Raw genomic sequence first — 27,891 nt, forward strand, 5'->3', positions numbered from 1 at the left:
ATATATATTTGGACTTAATGTCTCCCTCCTGTAGTGCCAATTCTGAGTTTTGGGTTCTTATTATTTCTTCAGCATTTTCTTTATTTATATCATTAGGGATATTATATATTACCAAGTTTGGGTTCCTTAATTTTGAGACTTTTGCTTCCAGAGTGTTGCCACAATTCAAATTTATTGCTGATATCAGGACTTCTATCTCTTCTTTGCTTCCTGTCGCAATAAGTACTCTTCCATCTTTAAGTGCCTTAAAAGCCTTAATTCGAACATTCATTATAGTTTGATTTAATTTACTTTTCAATACCACCTTTATTCCTTCTGCAGATTCATTTATTTTAGACGTCACTGTTAGTTTGTGTCGCTTATCGATCTTGGAAACGACTGATCTTACTGAGCCGGAAACTTCAGAATAATGTCTCCTCCACTGACTGCTAGGTGCAGCTGTAATGTCTGTGTGAGGTGCAAGTTTATTAAGAGAAGCAGAAGAAGATGGTACCACCTGTCCTGCCCTCCTTCTCCGTGGATCCTCCAGCATTTGGATCTTCTCTTCCAGTTTCAGAAATTGAGAACATGTTTTTTTTCTCTTAATGTTGATTGCAGTTGTTACTTGCTATGAATTTCTTCCAGGTTCACTGTACTTACTTTAAACTACTAGCAATATTAGAGTACCATACTTGATCACAAGTAATGTTTCTCGAATTGTAAATAGGGAGAATGTGAAAACATTTTCAATGAGTTCAACACCATTTATATCATCATCATCCTCTTTCCCCTTATCCAGCATTAATACACTCCCTAGGTATTTGAAACTGTCAACAATTTCAAGGTTTTGACCACCAATTTCCACAATGCCTTTCCCTTGTCTTTCTCCTCTTGATGTCACTATGGTCTTGCGTTTTTCTGTGCTGATCTTCATAGCATAATTTTCTATTTTCTTGTTCAGTGCATCATGTTGTTCTTGTACTTCTTTGCTGTTTGTCCCCCAGACCACAATACCATTTGCAAATAGTAATAACTTCATCTCCCTATTCCCAATATGCTTCCTTTGTCTCCTTTAATTTTGTCCATAACCATTAGAAACAAAAGAGGTGATATAGCACACTCTCCTGCCTTAGTCCAGTTTCATTTCTAAACCATTTTGTCTTTCCAAGCAAAGTCTGTACGCTGTTGACACAGTTTTTGTACATTGCATGCACCATTTCTACAGTTTGTGTACCCAGTCTCTTTTTGACCATGATTTCCCAAACCTTCTCCCTGAGAACACTATCACCTTTATTAGATCTATGAAGGTTATTACCAGATCTTTTCCATATTTCCAGTTCTTTTCTGTTAATCGCCACATCTTGAAGATTGGATCCACTGTAGATCTTCTATTTCTAAAGCCATACTGATCTTCTTGCAACTCTCCTTGTACCTTTCTTCTCATTCCCCTCTCAAATATTATTTCCAGCATTTGTGCCACTTGTGACAAGAGAGTGATTCCTCTATACATAGGTAGTTATCACACAATTTTTTGTCATCCTTCTTAACACATTGGTGACCGGGTCTGAACAGAGACTGCTACCCCACATTGACCGGATATTTCAAGCCTGCAAGAACAAATTTACACTGCTGTACTCAAACTCATGTAATGCGAAAAATATTCTAGATATCAACCTCAAACTTCTAAATTACGAACTGGATTATCTGACTGTTTCTGTATGTACTACATACTACAAGTGCTATTTGAACTCGACTTGTGTGCATCTGAGTCCCTGCTGTATTCCAACGCATGAGATTTTTGTCCACAATTTGACATAGAAGGATCAAAAGCATTGTCAGAATCACTCACACAATTAGAAATATCTAATTCACATCCCTGATACCCGGTCTGCACGTAATTCATCACAAATATCCATATCTGTTAGCAACTCCTTGCCCTGCGCCATGTTGACAGCTACACTGAAGCCCCAAGGAATAGCTTGACATATCCGATATTATTTTGTAATGAAGGTTTAAAGAAAAAAGGTGATGAGGCAATAGTTGCCTTATGTTATTTATTCAATGACTAAACCATTTGAAACTTATAATTTCACCACCAGGTTGTAGCAGCAATCAAGGAAACACAAGGTACATAAAAACGAGAATTCTTGGGGCCCATCACATACGGTCGGCCGAAGAACTATGAGAATTCTCGGAGCCCATCACCAATGTGTTAAAGACTGGTTTTATTATTCCCTTTCCCCAGTTTTCTGGCCCACATTTCTGTTTCCATATGTCCTTTAACAATATGTACACTCATTGTAATCCAATAGGTCCAATAGTCTTTATCATTTCCACACTAATTCCATCCATCAACACCACTTATATTACAGACATAATGTTAAGATATAAAAGTCATTTAATAACACATGAGAAAATATTTTATTTCAAGAAGAACCTGGAATGGAACAGAGTTACAGGTCTAGTGGAGCCAAATCATGGGAGATGATGATGATGATGATGATGATGATGATGATGATGATGATGATTATTGTTACCGTGTTTTGGTGGTAGTTATGCATGAAAGAAGGTGCTGGGTGGTGAATAGGTCTCAAGCTACTAAAGTGAAATTAATTTTAAAATTTAACAAGGTTATATTTTCTTTGCAAAATTAGGTAACAACAAATAGAACAGGTACTTAGTAGCCGAAACACGATTGAAAAATACATTTACATAGGTACCCCGTTTGGGGCTTCAAAAGTCAGAAACATAATTCTTGAGCAAGGAGCCCAACCTTACAATGAACACCATACAACAAAGGGGCCGAAAACCCCCAAACATGCCAGAAACATTTGCTTCCAATTACACCCAAAAGCCTCCTTGAGGCAGAGACACAATTTTCAATAAAGGGCAACTTCCCCTTAAAATACAAGCCTATCATAGGCCACTCCAAACTCCACTTTTAAGCTGTCCTCCAAGGACGTATACACAGGGGTAAAATACCCAACCTACTGAGGTCTGTTAAATGACAGAAAGGTTAATACATGACCTCTAAAATACAATTTGAGAGGAGGCGAATTTGCACTCCTAATACACTTTGCTTAAGACCTACTTGGCACTAGGCCATTAATACAAGGGCTAATCCCATACTACAGAGGTGACTTAATAGCAATTTACATTACATTACGGAAGAATAGGTTGAGAAAAATAAGTTAACCTCAAGACGATGTGAGTGGGAGCTCGAGAGGGTTAAGCACTCTCTATCCCGATATGTCGTTTGAAAGCTAGAATAGATACCAGTAGTTTTTACATTTTAAAGGAAAGTTACATGGTGGAAGGCCTAGAACCTGCCCCGAGAGTTAAACTGCTAATCTAGCAACGAAAGAAGTTATTAATTGGCCATTACCTTGTGTTGAACGGCTGGAGAAGAAAGAGGCGCTTCCCGCCCACTGCTGTGTACCTTACGCACTGAAAGATGGAACAGAAGTGGCCCGGAGACCCGAAAATCAGCAGTTTATATCCTCTCGCGGAAGGTTCTAGGCGTTAGGGGAAAGAAAACACCCTCCCACAAACTCTTTATTGGGTAGGACCCCGCAACAGATTCAAGTTGGGGGAAGATACACCAGATTGGTCAGAAATTAATAGAAGAAATTCGGGATTGGATACATTCATAACAAGGGGAAGAAAGGGGTAAATATCGCCAACTTAAACAATGACAGAAAGAAATTTAACAAAGAACAAACTCTTGAAATTAAATTTTCTCCAAAAAAAATAGTTCTTTGACTCCGCACTAGGTTGCACTATTGTAGATCTTCAGTAGTGTCCTCTAGAAGAGAAAGTTCACACTTCTTACTTCAAGCGAAACAAAAACACATCAAAAGTGACACAGTTCTAAAACTCCAAAATTTACAGGTAGTGACATCTTCTGAGAAGGTAGAAAATTAATACCGTCAATAAAGTTCAGACTTCCTCCAGCAGAGGAGTTTTAACTGGCGCGCATTTAAATTAGCGGCGTGGAGGTGTACCACCCGGTACAGACCTCCCCCCCCCAAAAGTTCCTCCAAGGGGTAACACAGAAGAACATAAACTTTTGTTTGAAAATAAGGTCCAAGTTTTGATGTTGATATTAAAATAAATTGCAGAAGTATTTGAGAAATTTCTTAATTCAGTTCCAAAATTTTGTAGTAATTGGGAACGTAAGGTATTTATGTTTGTAGAAGGCGAATTTCTGAAGATAATCTTTTAAAAGGTGATGAAAAATTTTGCAATGTCCACCAAATTTGTTGTTGAATTCCCAAGTGTAGTCATCTCTTATAGTGACTGTCCATGTAGTTGATGTAGGCTAAGTTGGATGGCCAGACCGGCCGTTGCAGCTTGCATCCAAAGGGAACCGCTCGGACCCCTCAAGTACCCTGAGATACCGCTCGCCCGCACTATGAGGGGAGCAGAGGTGTTGAAGCACGCCGCGCCCGCGGTGAACATATACAGGCTGCGGGCAAGTAGCAGGTCGTGCGCCGCACATCAGCCTAGGCCGGGAGGAGAGCTCCGGCTCGCCGTGCACATGTCGTCCTCGCTGGGGCCGAGGGGGCCCGTCCTCGAACCCAGCCGCGGGACAGCGCCGCGCGGCTGCGGGGGCACTGAAACATTAAAGCTAGGCGGCAGAATTGTGTTGGACTATCATCTTCTTTGAGGGTACAGGCTTGTGGAGAGGTTGAGGGGCCAGCGGCGTGCAAATATCCATGGCATAAGTTAAGCCACTGTGTAAGGTGGAGCAGGAGACGGGAGCGTGGTAATGGCCGTGGCAAGGACAGGATGGCAGTTTAACGGATCGGGGCAGGTTTTACAAAAGGCTTACATCTAAAACCAAAATATTACAGAAGGGGCAGAATGCCTTAAAAGCGACACTCAAAAAAAAATATAACCTTCATATCCTTTCAAAATAATATGAAGCAAGTTAACACAGAAATTACACCGGTTTCACCTGGGACAGGTGAACCCTAAATATCCTCTCGGTGGCTGGATTGCTTAATAACAACGTAACCGGGGTGAGGAAATCGAGAATAACACATGGCCCATGGAATCTGGGGGCAAGCTTGCCCGCGGGAACAAAATTTTTGACCATTACTTGGTCACCTACCTTTAAAGGGGTGGGTCTCCGTCCACGATCATACCTTCCCCTAACCTTTTCATGAGATACTTTAAGATTAGCTTTAGCCTTCTTCCAAAGATCTTTAATGTTGTCCGGATCTATTGTCTCGGGCAGAATGTCACTCAGAGACCAGAGGTTAGAGAGCGGCGTGTTGGGAACAAACTTAAACATCAAAGAAGCTGGAGTAAATTTGTGAGATTCATGAACCGCCGAATTCAAAGCAAAAGCTATCCAATGCAGGGACGTGTCCCACCTGGAATGATCTTCATGATGATAGGCAATAAGTGCGGACCTGAGATTACGGTTAACCCGTTCAGCCAGGGATGGTTGAGGGTAATAAGCAGAAGTAGTTACATGAGAGATGGACAAGTCAAAACAGAATTTACGAAAAAGATTAGATGTAAAAGCCTTAGCATTATCAGATACAATATATTGGCACGGACCAAAAGAAGCAAAAATAGAATTTAAGCAAGTAATTGTAGACTGAGCGGTAGCCAGCTTAGTCGGAAATAACCACAAAAATCTTGTAAAACCATCTACGCATACAAAGATGAACTTGTTGGCATTCCCCTTTGACTGGGGGAAGGGTCCTACATAATCAATATACAGGCGTTCCATGGGGCGCGACGCTTGCTGAGAAGACAAGAGGCCTACCTTGGTGGACATGGTCGGTTTACTGAGCAAACAAGATTTACAAGCTTTTACAAGTTCACGAATTTCGCCGTCCATACCTTTCCAGATGAACATTTCACGAATCTTTTCACGGGTTTTAAAGATTCCAAGATGCCCTCCTAATGGGGTCTCATGATAATACTTGAAGATCATAGGTACAAGAGCCGCTGGAACAACAACTTTCATCAACTTATCATGCCTCGAAGGGCAACATAGAACACCATTCCTCAGAACATAAGGGACAGCATGTTCCCCAGAAGAAAGGGTTTCCATTATCGGAGCCAGCGTCGGATCTTCACGTTGGTATTTCTCAATATCCCTAAAAAGCATGGGAGCATCTGTTAAGATGGCATTAACACCAGATAGTATGGAGTCGGAAGGTGATGAACTGTCGACCGGTTCGTGGGTCTCGACGTCGTTATGAAACATACGGCTGAGTCCATCAGCAACAACATTTTCGGTACCTCTGATATGTCTAACATCAAAACGGAAGGCGGAAATACGAATAGCCCAGCGGGCTATACGACCAGTACGACGCGGCCTACCTAAGACCCAGCTTAAGGCTTGATTATCTGTCTCCAGGTCGAATTTGACATGTTCCAGATAGAGACGGAACTTTTCTAAGGCAAATAAGACTGCCAACCCTTCGAGCTCATAGATGGAATACTTGGCTTCTTGAGCCGATAGAGTCCTAGATGCATAGGCGATGGGTCGCCTCCCTAGTTCAGTCTCTTGAAGAAGGACTGCAGCTACAGCTGACGATGACGCGTCCGTTTGGACGATGAATTTCTTTGAGAAATCAGGCATAGCAAGGACAGGGGCATTACAGAGAGCTAATTTCAGATCTTCAAAAGCGGCTTGTTGAGAAGGTCCCCACTCGAATTTGATGCCTTTCCTACGAAGAAGGTTTAAGGGTGCCGCTCTATTAGCAAAGTTAGGAATGAACTTTCTGAAGAAATTCACCATACCAATGAACCTGGCGATACCTTTAATGTCCTTGGGAGGTTTAAAATCACGGATGGCCTGTGTTCTAGAATGATCGACTGCTACACCATCGGGTGACACAATATGCCCTAGGAATGACATAGAGGGCTTAGCAAAGGCAACCTTGGACAACTTAACAGTTAACCCAGCCTTACGAAGGCGATCGAGAACTTCTCGCAGATGATCTAGATGTTCTTCAAAAGTCTCTGAAAATACGACGACATCATCTAAATAGTGATATAAGTACTCGAATTTGATCTCGGAGAAGACCCTATCTAGTAGCCTAGTGAGCACAGCTGCTCCCGTAGGGAGACCGAACGGCACGCGGTTGTATTCATATAAATTCCAGTCCGTGGCAAACGCTGTAAGGTGTTAAGACTCTTCGGCAAGGGGAATTTGATTATAGGCCTGATTTAAGTCCAAGATGGTGAAGAACTTGGCCTTACGAAACCATGAAAAACAAGAATGAAGGTCAGGAAGGGGCACAGATTGCAACACCACCTTCCGATTGAGAGCCCTGTAATCAATGACAGGCCTGAAGCCTCCTTGGGGTTTCGGGACTAGAAAAATAGGCGATGAATACGCCGACTTAGAGGGCCTAATAATACCATCCTTCAACATCTGATCGATAATTTCTTTCAGAGCCTTCATTTTAGGTGGAGATAGCCTATAAGGTGGAAAACGGACAGGAATCGAATCCGTGACCTGAATTTTGTATTCAATAAGGTCAGTAACACCAAGAGTATCAGAGAACACCTCGGGAAACGACTGACACAGTTTGCGAATACTATCAGCCTGCTCCTCAGGTAGATGTTTAAGGTCTAACAACATCTCATCCTGGGTAGGCGAAATAGAAGAACATGACACAGAATTACACTTTAATAGTGGTATTTTACAACTAGAAGCAAATTTGAATGTGCACGACCTAGACTGGAGATCGAGCACAAGACCAGTGTGAGAAATAAAGTCAGCTCCCAATATAATGGGGCAAGACAATTGCTTGGCCACAAACAATTTAATTTTCCATGTTAACTTAAAAATACGAATCTTGACCAGTAAGGAACCTAGAATTTCTAATGGAGATGAATTAGCCAAAACGTATTGAACAGGAGAAGAGACATAGTCAGGAAGTTTACAAACCGATTTCAATTTAGAATACCATTCAGCCGAAATAATCGAACAAACACTGCCTGAATCTAAGAGAGCTGTTATAGGCTCGTTATTTAACTCAATCTTAAGAAAAGGAACAGGTGCGGGGGTATCCGCCGCAATCCTAAGACATTCTTTAGGGCATTCAAAAGATGAATTTGAAGGCTGATCGTTCTCTGCATTTACAACCTGTTTACTAGGGGCTGAGTCTCGGGAAGATGGATTAGTAACTCAGCCGAAGCCACTAGTCACTTTTTATTATTGGCATAGGTGGAATTTGCACCAGAAGTTGAGCAGGAGGGGGTGCTATTTGAGTTGGGACAATTCTTGGCAATATGTGAGAAAGCCCCACATTTAAAACAGCCTTGTGATGACCCGGCTCCATTCCTTGTCCCACTTGACTTGATCAGCGGACACTTGTTGCGCAGATGGTCAGGCGACCCGCAAGCATAACATTTACGGGGATTGACAGGTCGGCGAGGTGGAGGCCGAGTGTTACTAAAGGAAGGCGTGGGTTCTTTCGCGACACGCAAAGAATCGGCGTATCTAACTCCTTCCGCTGAGACGGCCAATGCTTCAAGTTCAGAGAAGGTTTGCGGGCACGCCGCGAAACACAAATATGACCTATAGGGAGGTGAAATTCCCTCTACAATAGCCTGTACAATCTGATCTTCAGGAAAATGAAGGGCAAACACCCTAGTATAAAAACTTAATGTCCTGTATGAAATCAGCCAAGTTTTCATCCAAGCGCTGTACACGATAATAGTACTTCTGAATAAGGGAGGACCTGGCCCTAGCCGGGATGAAGTTAGCTAGCAAATGGGCATGGAAATCCTCAATAGATGATTGCTCGGCAATGGCTCTAACTATTTTGTCAGAGAGAATACCAATAGCATACGGATAGATAATTTGCAAGATTTGACATGGAGAAAGAGAAAAAACAAGGGCATGATCCTGAAATTCGACTAGAAATCTTAAAAATGAAATTACGTTACTGGTGGTATTAACGGAAAACTTAGATATACCTCTGAGCAACATTGCCAATGGATGAGGCAAGCTACTAAACCCGGGTGACATAGTAGGTAAAGGTTTCAATGGCAAGGAAGTTAATTCAGAACGGATGTTACTCAGCGATGCACGGCGTTCAGACTCGTTGTCCAATGGGGCAGAGATAGTTTGAGCAGCGATGGTTTTCCTATTTACTTCTCCCTTAGCAGGTTCTTCCTCGCTACCTACATTCACTATGGTGGGCTGATCAGATTTGGGAGGAACTTCCCCAGTTAACAATTGAGTGACCTTACTAGATAATTCGGAAATATTTTCCAGGAGCGTACTAGCTTCCTTCCTCTGAACGTCATTCAGTTTTAGAGACAACAGATCGTTAACCCTATTCGAAAAATGATATAGCCTGCCTTGCACACGCTTAATTTGATTCGGAGACGGATCATTTTCATCAAAAAAACTAACTACAGAAGCTAGCCCAGTAACATTCTCCGTGATCGTGGAAAGAGAATCGTCAATTTCTTTCTCTCCCAAATTGGGGATGGAAATGGGCAAATCAAGGGACTCTCTAAGCTTGTTAGTGTCTACTGCAACCGTGCCTCCAGATTGCACATTTCTGATAGTTAATTCATAGATCAACTCCTCCTTGCGCAAGTAGTTAAGAAGGAGAACATCGCGAGGGCCGGGCATGATGACCGAACAATTTTGAAAAGTCAAAAAAAATTCCAGCAACTGAGAAAATGGTTAGAGTTCGGATCAAAACAATGTCTAGTCGTCAAAAGGGGCTAAATTGAGACCCATTCAACCACGCTCTGCTACCACTTGTTACCGTGTTTTGGTGGTAGTTATGCATGAAAGAAGGTGCTGGGTGGTGAATAGGTCTCAAGCTACTAAGGTGAAATTAATTTTAAAATTTAACAAGGTTATATTTTCTTTGCAAAATTAGGTAACAACAAATAGAACAGGTACTTAGTAGCCGAAACACGATTGAAAAATACATTTACATAGGTACCCCGTTTGGGGCTTCAAAAGTCAGAAACATAATTCTTGAGCAAGGAGCCCAACCTTACAATGAACACCATACAACAAAGGGGCCGAAAACCCCCAAACATGCCAGAAACATTTGCTTCCAATTACACCCAAAAGCCTCCTTGAGGCAGAGACACAATTTTCAATAAAGGGCAACTTCCCCTTAAAATACAAGCCTATCATAGGCCACTCCAAACTCCACTTTTAAGCTGTCCTCCAAGGACGTATACACAGGGGTAAAATACCCAACCTACTGAGGTCTGTTAAATGACAGAAAGGTTAATACATGACCTCTAAAATACAATTTGAGAGGAGGCGAATTTGCACTCCTAATACACTTTGCTTAAGACCTACTTGGCACTAGGCCATTAATACAAGGGCTAATCCCATACTACAGAGGTGACTTAATAGCAATTTACATTACATTACGGAAGAATAGGTTGAGAAAAATAAGTTCACCTCAAGATGATGTGAGTGGGAGCTCGAGAGGGTTAAGCACTCTCTATCCCGATATGTCGTTTGAATGCTAGAATAGATACCAGTAGTTTTTACATTTTAAAGGAAAGTTACATGGTGGAAGGCCTAGAACCTGCCCCGAGAGTTAAACTGCTAATCTAGCAACGAAAGAAGTTATTAATTGGCCATTACCTTGTGTTGAACGGCTGGAGAAGAAAGAGGCGCTTCCCGCCCCCTGCTGTGTACCTTACGCACTGAAAGATGGAACAGAAGTGGCCCGGAGACCCGAAAATCAGCAGTTTATATCCTCTCGCGGAAGGTTCTAGGCGTTAGGGGAAAGAAAACACCCTCCCACAAACTCTTTATTGGGTAGGACCCCGCAACAGATTCAAGTTGGGGGAAGATACACCAGATTGGTCAGAAATTAATAGAAGAAATTCGGGATTGGATACATTCATAACAAGGGGAAGAAAGGGGTAAATATTGCCAACTTAAACAATGACAGAAAGAAATTTAACAAAGAACAAACTCTTGAAATTAAATTTTCTCCAAAAAAAATAGTTCTTTGACTCCGCACTAGGTTGCACTATTGTAGATCTTCAGTAGTGTCCTCTAGAAGAGAAAGTTCACACTTCTTACTTCAAGCGAAACAAAAACACATCAAAAGTGACACAGTTCTAAAACTCCAAAATTTACAGGTAGTGACATCTTCTGAGAAGGTAGAAAATTAATACCGTCAATAAAGTTCAGACTTCCTCCAGCAGAGGAGTTTTAACTGGCGCGCATTTAAATTAGCGGCGTGGAGGTGTACCACCCGGTACAATTATTATTATTATTATTATTATTATTATTATTATTATTATTATTATTATTATTATTATTATTATTATTATTATTATTATTATTATTATTATTATTTCAGCATGATATTTTTTTATATTTTGGAAAGTCTTTCTTGTTCTCTGTCTTAACAATTTGATAATGAAAAGTGTGATTTGTATCCAGTCAGATTAGTTGTAATGCATGGTAGCTCCAAGTTTTCTTTATTTGCACACCAAATTGCAAGTTAGTTTGTACATAGAAGTGTGTGAACATTTCTCATACTTGAAGTTTATTTTTTTTATAAAAGCTCTTGATAATGATAAATGCATGTTCACTTTTTTTTTCCGTATCAATGAATTATGGTAGATCAGTGTATGCAGGATAAAAATGCTACTGGTAGCTTTAATGCAAACTTCCTATCTCTATTTGGTTTTTAGGGCATTTGCGCTTATTGATTATTCTTTTTTCTTTTTCTTCTTTTTCTTCTTCTTCTTCTTCTTCTTTTATGACCACATAGGATCACTTTAGTCAGTCCGTCGTTCAGGTCTCTTTGAAGGGATTGTTCGGGCTTTGCGGTCCTCCCAGTACTTCTTCAGACGCTCCGATCTTCGTGCCCTTTCCTCAGTTGAAAATGTGCGTGGTGTTGGTTTGTTTTGTGTAAGGGTAAAGCGGAGGTTTGTATTCTTGAGTTTTGTATTCAATTTTATCTTATTTTTGGTGTCTTCTGTTGTAAGGCCTATTTCCTTCAGATCCTCTCTTACTTCTCTGATCCATTTACATCCTGTTGTGGTATTTTTTGAGACGAGACTGTGTTGTACTAGTTGTTTCAGAAGTCTCGAGTCCTGCATCCTCATGATATGTCCAAGGAATCCCAGTCTCCTCTTACGCATAGTATCTGTAATGGGTTCTAGCTCTTTGTACACGACTTTGTTAGGTATTAACCGCCACTGTCCATCTTTCTGATATTTTTTGTTGATACAGGTTCTTCCAATCCTCCTTTCAATTTTCTGAAGTCTGTCAGTCTTTGATTGTTTATTCAGGTAAAAGAGTGTTTCTGCTGCATATGTAGCTTCCGGTTTTATAACTGTGTTGTAGTGTTTTATTTTTGTATTTATTGATAGACATTTCTTTTTGTAGATATCCCATGTTAATTTTTGTGCTTTAGCTAATCTATTTGTTCTTACTTGGATTGAGATTTTTTCATTTAAGTTATGTGTTATTACTTCTCCAAGATATTTAAACTGAGTTACTATTTTGATTTTATTACCATTTATGGTGACTTCTTTTAGCTGTGTTGGTTTTTGGGGCATAATTTCTGTTTTTTCAAATGATATTTTGAGGCCAATTTTATTTGCAATGTTTTGAAGTTCTGATATCTGGGTGTTAGCTTCTTTTATGTCCACTGCTAGTAATGCTAAATCGTCAGCAAAACCCAGGCAATTTGTTTTGATTTTTCGGCCAATCTTTATTTTGGGGGGACATTTTCTAAACCATTCCCTCATTACCATTTCTAGAGCACAGTTAAATAATAGTGGTGAGAGCCCATCTCCCTGCCGTAGTCCAGTTTTAATTTCAAATGTCTCTGATGTTTCACCCCTAAACTTCACTTTTGACTTGGTATTGGTGAGAGTCAATTTTATCATGTTTATTAATTTGGGGTGTAGTCCAAGGTGTCTTAAAATTTTAAACAGAGATTCTCTATGGATGCAATCATAAGCTTTCTCGAAATCTACAAATGTTATCACCATATCTCTGTTTCTTCTCCTGTTATAGTCTTTTTCTATATTACTGTAATGTTCTTGTATCACATGTTATGTGTAATATCCATTGCTTGGAATGGCTTGTAGCTTGCACTGTTGTTCCTTCTTTGACAGAAAGTAGAAGAAGAGAAGGAAAAGTCAATTGAAATATGAAATTAATATATCAGACATCAAAATAAATGTGTATTATTGTTAGTTACCAATAGTTGATTTTATGCTCCTTCTGTAGTAATGCCTTGTTAACACATGTGTGATTGGCAATCTCATGTAATGTCATGTGAATAAATTGGTTAAGGTCTACAATACTGTATAAATACTGTACTTGGATTTTCCCAAGCAACGACTGCATGTTGCCCTGATTTTTACTGTGTAACTTCTTACTGTTTGATTCTGAAAGGAGTGTGAAACTTCCTGTGTTCATCCATATTCAAAAGAGAATCCAGAACATTGGCATAGATATGAGGATTTGAGATGGAACCACCCCTCAAAATTCTTTTCATCCAAAAAAAAATTTGAATCTGAAAGTAATCCCATGTAGTCTGATATATTACAATTATCATATATTTCATCACTAGTACCTGTATAACTGAAAAGTGGCAACTAAGTATAAATACTGTACTTGGATTTTCCCAAGCAACGACTGCATGTTGCCCTGATTTTTACTGTGTAACTTCTTACTGTTTGATTCTGAAAGGAGTGTGAAACTTCCTGTGTTCATCCATTGTCCTTGAGACTCTTCCAGATGGTAAGAATTTGGTATGTACCAGGAAATCAATCACTCTTTATCAGTGGAAGAATCAACGATGGTATCACAGACAAGCAGAAGGGAGTGTGGTAAAAATTATTCGTAGTGAGAGTTGTGTTACAACTGCAGATATGATCAAAGTAAGTTATGAACGGGCTAGATCAAAACAGTCGAATATTGAGCACTATAGGTCTTTTATGCTCTGATGGTGTGCGGCCTATATGTTGTCAAGGGAAGCGAGGAGCATGGCGCTGACCAATCCAGCACGATGCAAGAGTCAGTTAAGGAAAAGAGACAGAGGCTACAACTACTATGCTGCCAGGAGTGCCCACATGCGCATTAGTGTTGGAATCCACAAGGCTATGAAATACAGAGCTTCGTATGTTATAGTTCGAGTATGGCCTATGGATGAGTTTTATTATTTTTATTTTATTTTATTTTTAATTTATTTTATTATTTGTTCATTTTTATTATTTTATTATATCTTCGATGTAGTATGATATGAGTTAATTAATCATGCATATAACAAGTGCACTGACAACAGACCGAAAACAATTTGTTCAAAAGTACAGAGTTACACATGTTTTTACTCTCTTATTTTCTTACTTTACCTTACCTTATTCCAGCTGAAGTATCCGTGTTACAGCACTCTGACATTTGTCATCATCACCAGAGCTCACCGGAAATATTCTTGTCACTTGAATCCTCACTGTGGTTGTCGTCTCACAGATTTATGATATCTTCCATGACTGTGTCCAATAACACGTCCCTTTTGTAATCATCCTCTTGAAATTTTTCAGCATGTGACACACAAGCCTTACACTCCTGTTCGGTTGCTTTATCCAGCTCCTCTTCCATTAAAGACTGGAAGTCAGCCAGTTTGAACGTTTTGTTTCTTTTCCTATTTGAGCTTCCGGCCCGAAGTTACAGAAGCTAAGCCTATACTACCGAGGTGACTAGATGGAGAGAATATTTAAATTACAAAAATTTCAAAACTGAAAAATGTTACAAAATCATAGTCACCTCGAAATCAAGTTGATAGGGAATGCGAGAGGGTATCACACTCTTTATTCCCTGATTTTGGGTAAGTTTTCTTGACTCGTTTAAAAGTTACATTTAAAAAAATTAAAGTTACATTAGTAAAGATTGGAAAGCTTCCCCTCGAGCTAGCTTTCAAAGACTATCACTTAGATAGGACTGCCATTACCTTCAGCTGATGGATTACACTGTGATGGACAAGGCTCCCCGCCTCCTTTATAAACACACACACTAGACTGGAGTAATGAATAAGATCCCCTGTTTGAAAAGTGTGCCAGCTTTTATACCCGAAAGGAAAGATCCAGACAACTCTGGGCTAAGGCCTGACATACCCCCAATTTGATTGGGTAAGTAAATAGATACAAGACAGATGTAATTGGCTGAAAAATAAATATACAAAATTTTCTATTGGCCAGCATCCAAAGTTGGCAGGAAGAGATAGAAGTGTTGCAAACTTTAGCATCCCTGTATGCCACCCATTCAGTTTCTATATCCTGAACCTGCTTACTGTCTACTGTTGGAAACTTCTCACTAATCATATCCATGTACTTCTGTCTAATTTCCTCATCCTGGAGATTTTCTACCCTTATTCGTTTGCAGACAGATTTCACTTTCTCTACCCTAGGCCCAGAGATACTTAGTTCACTACAGATCAGATAGTGGTCTGTATCATCGAAAAATCTGTGATAAACTCGTACATTCCTAACAGATTTCCTGAATTCAAAGTCTGTTAAGATATAGTCTATTTTGGGTCTGGTACCCCTAGCCTCCCATATATAGCGGTGAATAGCATTATGCTTGAAGAATGTATTCATAACAGCTAAACCCGTACTAGCACAGAAGTCCAGCAAATGCTTCCCATTCCCATTAGCTTCCATATCTTCCCCACATTTACCAATCACCCTTTTGTATCCTTCAGTTCTATTCCCAACTCTTGCATTGAAATCGCCCATTAGCACTATTCTATCCTTGCTGTTGACCCTGACCACGATGTCACTCAATGCTTCATAAAACTTGTCAACTTCATCCTCATCTGCACCCTAACATGGTGAATACACGGGCACAATTATTATCCTAATTCCTCCAACTGACAAATCTACCCACATCATTCGCTCATTTACATGCCTAACAGAAAGTATGTTGCGTGCAATGGTATTCCTGATAAAGAGCCCTACCCCAGACTCTGCCCGTCCCTTTCTAACACCCGTCAAGTACACTTTATAATCTCCTATCTCTTCCTCATTATCTCCCCTTACCCAAATATCACTTACTCCTAGCACATCCAGGTGCATCCTCTTTGCTGACTCAGTCAGTTCTACCTTCTTTCTTCCATAAGCCCCATTAATATTGGTAGCTCCCCATCGAATTCCATTTCGTTCGCCAAGTTGTTTCCAAGGAGTCCCTCACCTGTCAAATGGGAGTGGGACTCCATTACTCCCATAGGTCCGAGGCTTGCTTAAAATGTTCTGAGCTCGATAAATTCATGAAGCAGGATGCTACCCTACTTGCACATAGTCCAAGTGAGGATCTATCTAACGGGTTATGGACTACCAGTGAATTGTATAGTCCTAGCCGCCTGAAAACAAGGAGGGCCATGACTCAGAATATGTCCGAGATGCTCACTCCCATTCCGTAGCAACTGGTATCCCAACTCTCAGGACCACTTACTAGGCCACTCAGCCATTGCCAATGGTTCACGAACTAGGACGTGACTACAGTAACCCACAAACATGAACCATCGGTGTTAAGAAATCCATAATAATATATGGCCCATGGAATCTGGGGGAAAGCTTGCCTGCAGGTACAAAAGTCTTGACCATGACCAAATCTCCAACCTTTAAATTGGTGGGCCTCCATCCATAATCATATCTCTCTCTAACCTTTTCCTGAGAAGCATTAAGGTTAGTTTTAGCCTTCTTCCACATGTTTCTGATATTATCAGGATCTATTGTCTGGCAGTATGTCATTGACTGACCAAACATTAGAGAGCAGCGTATTGGGAACAAACTTGAACATGAGAGAGGCAGGAGTGAATTTGTGGGACTCGAGTTTAGAGCAAAAGATAACCAATGCAGAGAAGTATCCCTCCTGGAATGATCTTCACAATGAAAAGCTATCAAAGCAGATCGAAGATTACGATTAACCCCGCTCAGTTAGAGATGGTTGAGGGGAATAAGCGGAAGTCGTTACATGGGATACAGACAGATCAAAACAGAATTTTGAAATAAGTTAGAGGTGAAAGCCTTTGCATATCAGAAACAATATATTGACAGGGACCAAAAGAAGCAAAGATAATATTAAGACAAAAATGTTAGAATGAGCAATAGCCAGCTTAGTCGGAAATAACCATGAAAATCTAGCAAAGCCATCTACACATTAAGAATAAAGTTCCCCTTTGATTGAGGGAAGGGTCCGACGTAGTCTATGTACAAATGCTCCATGGGGTGATATGCCTGATGCAATGTCAATAGCCCTAGTTTCGTCGACAATGTGGGCTTACTAAGCAAGCAAGATTTACATGCTTTAACCATTTCTCTGATTTCACTGTCCATACTCTTCCAAATAAACATCTCTCTGATTTTTTCTCTTGTTTTGAAGATACTTAAATGCCCCCCAAAATGGGGTCTCATGATAGTATTTGAAGATCATGGGCACAAGAACAATTGGAACCACAACTTTCATCTTCTGATCGTGCCTTGAATGGCAACACAAAACCATGTTCCTCAACACATAAGAGACAATGTGTTCCCCAGAAGAAAGGGTTTCCATAATAGGAGCCAGCACTGGACCTTCTCATTTATATTTCTCGATATTACGAAATAACATTGGGGCATCAGTCAAAATAGCACTAATACTAGAATGTATAGGCAAGGGAAGAGAAGAACTATCTTCCTGTTCACTGGTCTCAACATCATTAGAAAATATGGAACTTAGTCCGTCTGTGACTACATTTTCTGATCCTCTAATGTGTCGCACATCAAATTCAAGGGCTGAATTTCTAATAGCTCTAATACATCCAGTACGATGAGGCCTAGCCAATAGCCTACTTAAAGCTTGATTATCTGATTCTAATTCAAATTTACCATGCTCCAGATAGAGGCAGAATTTCTGCACGGCAAACAGGACTGCCAAACCTTCTAATACATAATTAGAATTAAGGAAGGTTCAACCTTTTCAATACAAAATGTGTTGTACAAGGTGTTCACAACATATTATTTATTATATTATTAGTATCGGTTTCGACACTTATTGCGTCATCATCAGCTGAAAAATCACAAGTGGGCAAAGTACATATCACAAAAGTTGTATAAATAATTCTTGCATGGCAAACTACAAATGATAGACTGCTTTTCTCCTTAAAGGCTAAAAGAAAAATGAGTAAAATATGATGATATAAAATGACACATAAAAGCGTTATAGTCTCATGAGATAGGTGAGTTAAAATTGGTCTGATGATTGAACATAAAAGTCTGAATGTGATAATAAAACGATGTAGTAAAATTGTCCACTCTTCTGTTGTTATTCAATGGAGACACATAAGTCCGGGTCCGATGTTACGTGAGGTTGGCAAGACCATCAAAAGGTTTTTGTCTAAGGCCGGGACACCTGATGTTAAGCGATTGAATAAGGTTGATCTTTAAAGTTGTCTCAGCTCAACAAGGGTGGTGAATCTTAAAAGAAAGGAAAGAAAAAGTTAGTGAAATGGAAATCTAAACTGGGATCGCGACCAAGGATGATAGAATATGAGACTCACCTTGTTCAGCGTGCTGTGTGTGTAGTGTGAGAAGAGTTGTGGACAAGTGAGATGGGTGTGACTAAGTTGAATGAGTGCGAAAGTAGAGTGAGAGGGGTGGAAAGGGAAGGGGGGCAGAGGGGGAAGGGGAGAGGAAAGGGTAGGGAGGCGGAGTTCAAGGCGGGTCAGGAGGGCGGAGTGGTAGTGGTGTGGGACGTAGAAAAGTGCTGTGGAGAGCGTGAAAGATCGATTTTCCTCCTGTGATTTTGATACCTCTAAAGACTTCGATTAGGAAGTCGAAAAGGATATTGGATTTTTCTGAAATTTCGTTAAGGTTTAGATTAGGATTAAAAAATTGGTCTAGGTGAATGAAACAGTTCTCCGTAACGTCGAGTAAAGGGCTTTTGTTTATGTTTTTGAGAATTTCTAGGTCTTGTTCTATGGTAGTAAAATTATGCTTTAAGTCATGTATGTGTTGGCCTATTGCAGAAAATCTATTATATCTGATGGCGTTGACGTGTTCTAAGTATCTAACTTTGAAGCTTCGCCCGATCTGTCCGATGTATGAGGAAAAACAGTTATTGCATTGAAAACGGTAAACACCTGACTTTGCGTGAATGTTGAATCAGTTTATCGACTTGGAATTGTGAACTATATCTATGTTTCTATTGCTGGTTCTGTACGAAATTTTAATATTATGTTTCTTGAAGACGTTAGTTACACTGTGTATGTTTTCGTTAAAGGTAAAAGTGGCGAATAGGGCAGGGTTAGGTCTTTCTTTGGTTAATGTTGTCTTTAGTCTATGTTTACATTTGTTGATAATGCGTTCTGTGATTGAGGTGTTATAACCGTTGTATTTAGCGATGGCACGAATGGTGTTCAATTCCTTCTTTAGGTTGTCCTTGGATAACGGTATTTTTAGTGCACGGTCTACCATACTATAGTAAGTGGCTCATTTATGTGCGTGTGGGTGTGTGGAGTCTCTTCTGATAGTAGTCGCTGTTTGGGTTGGTTTTCTGTAGATATTGTATTCTAAAGAAGAAGGAAGTCTCTTAATTGTAAGGTCTAAAAAGTTAATTGAGTTATTGGACTCAGATTCTAATGTGAATTTTATATTAGAATCTATCTTGTTTAAGTTGTTAAGGGTGGTAGCTGCATTAACCATTCTGTCATCTAGAATAACCAGGGTATCATCAACATATCTAGACCAGAAGAGTATATTTGAGAAAATTTTGTTGGTATTAATTGCAGTGTCTTCTAGGAAATCTATGTATATCTCAGCCAAAATTCCTGAGGCTGGCGACCCCATAGCCAGTCCATCTTGTTGGTAAATACATTTGTCAAATGTGAAATAGTTATTATGTATCACGAGTTTTAGGACCTGCATGAAGTCTTGGATCTCTAGTTTACTTAGCCCACTATATGTTTCTAGGTTATTTTGGATTATGGGAAGGAGTTTTTTCCTGAATCTAATAACGCCGCAACAGGTTCATTATTCACTTCAATTTTCAGAAATGGCATGAATTCTGGAGTCTTTGAAGCAATTCTAAGGCATTCCCTAGGGCCTTCAAATAATAAATTAGAGGAGGTCTCTTCCTTGAAGGATTGGTTACTTGATTTGACGGGGGCTGAACCTGGGAAAGTTGAACATTGTGACTCAGCCGATGACGCTAGTCACTTCCTATCGCCTGGGTTCGTGGAGGTAGCTCCATAAGTTGAACAAGATGGTGTGCTGTTAAGTGAAGTGCAGTTCTTGGCAAGATGGGCAAAAGACCCGCACTTGAAACAACCTTGGGCCAGACCTGCTCCGTTCCTAGTTCCACTAGATTTTACAAAGGTGCATTTATTTCTGAGGTGTTCCAGTGATCTGCACGAAAAACATTTGCATGTGGGGAAGGTTCGGCGAGGTGGTGGCCAAGAAACTGTTAGATGATGGAGGGGGCTCCCTGGCAACTCGTAAAGTGTCAGCGTACCTCAGTCCTTCGGCTGACACTGCCATTGCCTCGAGTTCCTAAAAGGTTTGGGGCCGAGAGGTGAAACATAGGTATGACCTACAGGGCAGAGAGATTCCTTCTACAATAGTTTGCACAATTTGATCTTCTGGAAACTGAGCTCGATAGTTGCAGTCACTTAAGTGCGGCCAGTATCCAGTATTCAGGAGATAGTATGTTGCCCACTGTCGGCAGCCCTGAAAATGGTTTTCCGTAGTTTCCCATTTTCACACCAGGCAAAAGCTGGGGCTGTACCCTAAATAAGGCCATGGCCGCTTCCTTTCACTCCTGCTCCTTTCCTGTCCCATTGTCTCCATAAGACTTATATGTGTCTGTGCGACGTAAAGCAACTAGCAAAAAAAGAGAAAGATCTTCTGGAAAATGGAGAGCGAATATCCTGGTATAAAACTTTATATCTTGAATAAAATCAGCCATTTTTTTATCTAACCTCTGTACTCTGAAGTAGTACTTTTGTATTAGGGATGACATTGCTCTAGCCAGAAGATGGGCATGGAAATTTTCTATCAATGATCTATCAGCTATCGCTTTTACTATTTTGTCCAAGAGAGCGCCTACAGAATAGGGATAAATTATTTGTAGAATTTGGGAATGGGACAGAGCAAATACTAAAGCATATTCTTGAAATTTGACTGAAAATCTTAGAAGTGAAATGACCTCATTAGTTGAGTTAATGGAAAACTTGGATATGCCTTTAAGCAACATGGCTAAGGGGTGGGGCAAACTGCTAAAACGGGTGACATAATAGCGGACCACATTGGAGGCTGAGAAGGTTCAAAAACTGCATTACTTATAAAGAAGGGTGGAAGGGCATACATCCTCTTAATAAAGTAATTATATACAAAATCAGGTCCTGTTGCTTTCCAGTTTGCTAGGTACTTTATATATCTGGATAGGACCTCTTTTATCTTACGTCTATCCATGTCTACCTCCACTTCTGCTGGACTTAGTTCTTGGATCAGTTGTTCATAATCTTGTCTTTCATCATATTGCCAAATTGTAGTCCAAAAGCATTTGGTTTCTTCAAGATTAATATCTTCACTTACTGTAAATCTATCGCCTTCAAGGTCACGATAGAAGGTCTTCCTATTAAACTCAAGCTTTCTGTTTGTGTTCCTAGATGCTATATGATTTTCAGCTATCTCTATCTTCTTCTTGTAAATAGCTATTTTCTCAATAATAATAATAATAATAATAATAATAATAATAATAATAATAATAATAATAATTGTTACCGTGTTTTTGTGGTAGTTATGCGTGAAAGAAGGTGCGGGGTGGTGAACAGGTCTCAAGCTACTAAAGTAAAATTAATTAAAATTTAACCAGGTTATATTTTCTTTTCAAAAACAAAGAAATAACAAGCATGGCAGGTACAAAGTAGCAAGTCAAAGGGTAGTTACAATATTTACAGGATTTGGGCTTCGAGCCCTGAAAACACAATGCTTGGGCAATCAGCGCAGTTTTACCTCCAAACACAAGTTTCAACAGAGGGGCAGAAAACCCCATTCATGCCTAGGAGCCCTAGCTCCAAATTACATAGACAAGCCTCCACGAGGCATACAACACTCAATTTTCAAAAGAGCCACACGCTCTCAAATTTAAGCCTCTCCCAGGCCACACCAAACTCCACCTTCAAGTTGTCCTCAACGGACATAAACACAGGGGTAAAATACCCAATCTACTGAGGTCTATTAAATGCAAAGGAGGTTAATTAAATGACCTCTAAAATAACAATTTGAGAGGAGGCGAACTTGCACTCCTAATACACTTTCATTAAGACCTACTTGGCACTAGGCCGTTAATACAAGGGCTAATCCCATACTAAAGAGGTGACTTAAGAAGAGAACAATTTGTTTTACGTTAACGAAGAATAGGTTGAGAAAAATAAGTTCACCTCAAAACAATATGAGTGGGAGCTCGAGAGGGTTAGCACTCTCTATCCCAGTATGTAGCTTTAAAAGAGAATATATGAAAGAGTAGTTACATTTAGGAAAAGGTTACATGGTGGAACGTTTAGAACCCGCCCCGAGAGTTAAACTGCTGAGCTAGCAAAGAAAGAAGTTATTAATCGGCCATTACCTTGTTGTTGACCGCTGCCGAGGAAAGAGGCGCTTCCCGCCTCCTGCTATGTACCTTATACACTGAAAGATGGAACAGAAGTGGCCCGGAGACCCTAAAATCAGCAGTTTAAATACTCTCGCGGAAGGTTCTAGGCGTTAGGGGAATGAAAACACCCTCCCGCGAGGATTTTATTGGTTCATCAATAAACCCCCTACACAATACTAAGAAGAAACACATAATTGGTGGAAAATTAATTAAAGAAATTTGGGATAGGCTAGATTTAAAACAAGGGGAAAGAAGGGGTAACTATTGCCAACTTAACTAAAGACTGAAAGAAATTTAGCAAAGAACAAACATTTGAAATAAAAATTTCTCCAACAAAATAGTTCTTTGACTTCGCACTAGGGTGCACTATTGTTGATCTTCAGTAGTGTCCTCTAGAAGAGAAAGTTCACACTTCTTACTTCAAACGAAACAAAACACATCAAAAATGACACAGTTCAAAAACTCAAAATTTTCCACGTGGTGACATCTTCTGAGAAAGTAGAGAATTAATAGCGTAGATAAAGTTCAGACTTCCTCCAGCAGAGGAGTTTCAACAGGCGCAAATTTTAAATTAGCGGCGTGGAGGTGTACCGCCCGGTACAGACCTCCCCCCCCCAAAAGTACCTCCAGGGGTGACACATGAAATCAGTTTGAAACAAGGTCCAAGTTATGCTGTGGATATGAAGCATTTATAAGATTTTCTTAATTTGGTTTGATTCAGTTTCAAAATTTTGTTGTTGCAGGTGAAGTAAAGTCTTTATGTTTGTAGAAGTTGAATTTCTGAAGATAAACTTTTAATACTTAGAGGTGAAGAAAAAATTTTTGCAATTGCCGCCAAATATTGCTGTTGAATTCCCAAGTGTAGTCATTGCTTATCGTAACTGTCCATGTAGTTGATGTTGGTCAAGTTGAATGGCCAGACCGGCCGTTGCAGCTTGCGTCCAAAGGGAGGCCGCTCGGACCCCTCAAGTACCCTGAGATACCGCTCGCCCGCACTATGAGGGGAGCAGAGGTGTTGAAACACGCCGCGCCCGCGGTGAACATATACCGGCTGCGGGCAAGTAGCAGGTCGTGCGCCGCGCATCAGCCTTGGCCGGGAGGAGAGCTCCGGCTCGCCGTGCACCTGACGTCCTCGCTGGAGAAGAGGGGGCCCGTCCTCTGCCCCAGTTGCTGCACAGCGCTGCGCGGCTGCGGGGGCACTGAAACATTAAAGCTAGGCGGCAGAATTGTGTTGGACCATCATCTTTTTGAGGGCACAGGCTTGGTGAAGAGGTTGAGGGGTCAGCGGCGTGCAGGTGTCCATGGCATTTAATATAATCCAGCCACAGTGTGTATTGGAGCAGGAGACAGGAGCGTGGTAATGGCCGAGGCAAGGACAGGATGGCAGTTTAACAAATCGGGGGAGGTTTCACACAAATGCTTACATATAAAACAAAATATTATAGAAGGGGCAGAATGCCTAGAAATTGAAAACTCAAAAAAAATATAACCTTCATATCCCCTTTCACAATGATATGAAGCAAGTTAACACGGAAATTACACCGGTTTCACCTGTGACAGGTGAACCCTAAATATCCTCTCGGTGGCTGGATTGCTTACTAACAACGTAACTGGCGTAAGAAAATCGAGAATGATACAAGGCCCATGAAATCTGGGGGCAAGCTTGCCCGCGGGAACAAAGTTCTTGACAATCACCTGGTCACCTACATTCAAAGTGGTGGGTCTCCGTCCACGATCATACCTTTCCCTAACCTTTTCATGAGATACCTTAAGATTGGCTTTAGCCTTCTTCCAAAGATCTTTAATATTATCCGGATCTATTGTCTCGGGTAGAATGTTACTCAGAGACCAGAGGTTAGAGAGCGGCGTGTTGGGAACAAATTTGAACATCAAAGAAGCTGGAGTAAATTTATGTGATTCGTGAACCGCCGAATTCAAAGCAAAAGCTAACCAATGCAGGGACGTGTCCCACCTGGAATGATCTTCATGATGATAGGCAATAAGTGCGGACCTGAGATTACGATTAACCCGTTCAGCCAGAGATGGTTGAGGGTAATAAGCAGAAGTAGTTACATGAGAGATGGATAAGTCAAACAGAATTTACGAAATAAATTAGATGTAAAAGCCTTAGCATTATCAGATACAATATATTGGCACGGACCAAAAGAAGCAAAAATAGAATTTAAGCAAGTAATGGTAGACTGAGCGGTAGCCAGCTTAGTCGGAAATAACCAAGAAAATCTGGTAAAACCATCTACGCATACAAAGATGAACTTGTTAGCATTACCCTTTGACTGGGGGAAGGGTCCTACATAATCAATGTACAGGCGTTCCATGGGGCGTGACGCTTGATGGGAAGACAAAAGGCCTACCTTGGTGGACATGGTTGGTTTACTAATCAAACAGGATTTACAAGCCTTTACTAGTTCACGGATTTCACCGTCCATACCTTTCCAGATGAACATTTCACGAATCTTTTCACGGGTTTTAAAGATTCCAAGATGCCCTCCTAATGGAGTCTCATGATAATACTTGAAGATCATAGGTACAAGAACCGCTGGAACAACAACTTTCATCATCTTATCATGCCTCGAAGGGCAACATAGAACACCATTCCTCAGAACATAAGGGACAACATGTTCCCCAGAAGAAAGGGTTTCCATTATCGGAGCCAGCGTCGGATCTTCATGTTGGTATTTCTCGATATCCCTAAAGAGCATGGGGGCATCCGTTAAGATGGCATTAACATCAGATAGTATGGACTCGGGAGGTGATGAACTGTCGACCGGTTCTTGGGTCTCGACGTCGTTTGAAAACATACGGCTGAGTCCATCAGCGACAATATTTTCGGTACCTCTGATATGTCTAACATCAAACTGGAAGGCAGAAATACGGATGGCCCAACGGGCTATACGACCAGTACGACGCGGCCTACCTAAGACCCAGCTTAAGGCTTGATTATCTGTCTCCAGGTCGAATTTAACATGTTCCAGATAGAGACGGAACTTCTCTAAGGCGAATAAGACTGCCAAACCTTCGAGCTCATATATGGAATACTTGGCTTCTTGAGCCGACAAGGTCCTAGATGCATAGGCGATGGGTCGCCTCCCAAGTTCAGTCTCTTGAAGAAGGACTGCCGCTACTGCTGACGACGACGCGTCGGTTTGGACGATGAATTTCTTCGAGAAATCAGGCATAGCAAGTACAGGGGCATTACAAAGAGCTAATTTAAGGTCTTCAAAAGCGGCTTGTTGAGAAGGTCCCCACTCGAATTTGATGCCTTTCCTACGAAGAAGGTTTAAGTGCGCCGCTCTATTAGCGAAGTTAGGAATAAACTTCCTGAAGAAATTCACCATACCAATGAACCTGGCGATACCTTTAATGTCCTTGGGAGGTTTAAAATCACGGATGGCCTGTGTTCTAGAATGATCGACAGCTACACCATCAGGTGACACAATATGCCCTAGGAAAGACATAGAGGGCTTAGCAAAGGCAACCTTGGACAACTTAACAGTTAACCCAGCTTTACGAAGGCGATCGAGAACTTCTCGCAGATGATCTAGATGCTCTTCAAAAGTCTCTGAAAATACGACGACATCATCCAAGTAGTGATATAAGTACTCAAATTTGATGTCGGAGAAGACCCTATCTAGCAGCCTAGTGAGTACAGCTGCTCCCGTGGGGAGCCCGAAAGGTACGCGGTTGTATTCATATAAATTCCAGTCCGTGGCAAACACTGTAAGGTGTTTAGACTCTTCGGCAAGGGGAATTTGATTATAGGCCTGATTCAAGTCCAAGATAGTAAAGAACTTGGCCTTACGAAACCATGAAAAACAAGAATGAAGGTCGGGAAGGGGCACAGATTGTAACACCACCTTCCGATTGAGAGCCCTGTAATCAATGACAGGCCTGAAGCCTCCTTGGGGTTTCGGAACTAGAAAAATAGGCGAGGAATACGCTGACTTAGAGGGCCTAATAATACCATCCTTCAACATCTGATCGATAATTTCTTTCAGAGCCTTCATTTTAGGTGGAGATAGCCTATACGGTGGAAAACGGACAGGAATCGAATCCGTGACCTCAATTTTGTATTCGATCAGGTCAGTAACACCAAGAGTATCAGAAAACACCTCTGGAAACGACTGACACAGCTTACGAATACTATCAGCCTGCTCCTCAGGTAGATGTCTAAGATCTAACAACATCTCATCCTGGGTAGGCGAAATAGAAGAACATGATGCAGAATTACACTTTAATAAAGGGATGTTACAATTAGAGGCAAATTTGAAAGTGCAAGACCTACTCTGAAGGTCGAGCACAAGACCAGTGTGAAAAATAAAGTCCGCTCCCAATATAATGGGGCAAGACAAGTGCTTGGCCACAAACAATTTAACTTTCCATGTGAATTTAAAAATACGAATTTTGACCAATAAGGAACCTAGAATTTCTAATGGGGATGAATTAGCCGAAACATATTGAACCGGAGATGAGACATAGTCAGGTAGTTTACAAACAGATTTCAATTTAGAATACCATTCAGCCGAAATAATCGAACAAACACTGCCTGAATCTAAGAGAGCTGTTATAGGCTCGTTATTTAACTCAATCTTAAGAAAAGGAACCGGTGCGGGGGAATCCGCCGCAATCCTAAGACACTCTTTGGGACCTTCAAAAGATGAATTTGAAAATTGCTCGTTCCCTGAATTTACAACCTGTTTACTAGGGGCTGAGTCACGGGAAGATGGATTAGTCGACTCAGCCGAAGCCACTAGTCACTTTTTATTATTGGCATAGGTAGAATTTGCACCAGAAGTTGAGCAGGAGGGGGTGCTAATCGAGTTTGGGCAATTCTTGGCGATATGTGAGAAAGCCCCACATTTAAAACAGCCTTGTGCTGAACCAGCTCCATTATTTGCCCTACTAGTTTTGACCAATGGACATTTATTGCGAAGATGGTCAGGCGACCCGCAAGCATAACATTTACGGGGTGTGACTGGTCGGCGAGGTGGAGGCCGAGTATTACTAAACGAAGGAGGGGGTTCTTTTGCCACACGCAAAGAGTCAGCGTACCTCACTCCTTCCGCTGAGACGGCCAACGCTTCAAGTTCAGAGAAAGTTTGCGGGCACGCCGCGAAACACAAATATGACCTATAAGATGGTGAAATGCCTTCTACAATAGCCTGTACAATCTGATCTTCAGGAAAATGAAGGGCAAACACCCTAGTATAAAACTTAATGTCTTGTATGAAATCAGCCAAGTTCTCATCCAAGCGCTGTAC

General features: G+C 40.9%; 1 protein-coding gene across 3 annotated transcripts in view; it reads left to right on the plus strand.

Annotated features, from left to right (window-relative positions):
* Positions 1-27,891, plus strand: part of Mctp (multiple C2 domain and transmembrane region protein) — a 1,410,470-nt gene that overhangs the window by 1,274,479 nt on the left and 108,100 nt on the right. The window contains exon 18 of one of the 3 annotated variants that reach the window (XM_068227784.1): positions 20,562-20,616. The exons of the other annotated variants lie outside the window; for them this stretch is intronic. Within the exon in view, the coding sequence (XP_068083885.1) occupies positions 20,562-20,616 (55 nt within the window). The remainder of the gene's footprint in view (positions 1-20,561; positions 20,617-27,891) is intronic. 3 annotated transcript variants of the gene reach the window in all.

This window comes from Anabrus simplex, chromosome 5 (assembly GCF_040414725.1).
Source record: "Anabrus simplex isolate iqAnaSimp1 chromosome 5, ASM4041472v1, whole genome shotgun sequence".
In the NCBI taxonomy this organism is placed as follows: Eukaryota; Metazoa; Arthropoda; class Insecta; order Orthoptera; family Tettigoniidae; genus Anabrus; species Anabrus simplex.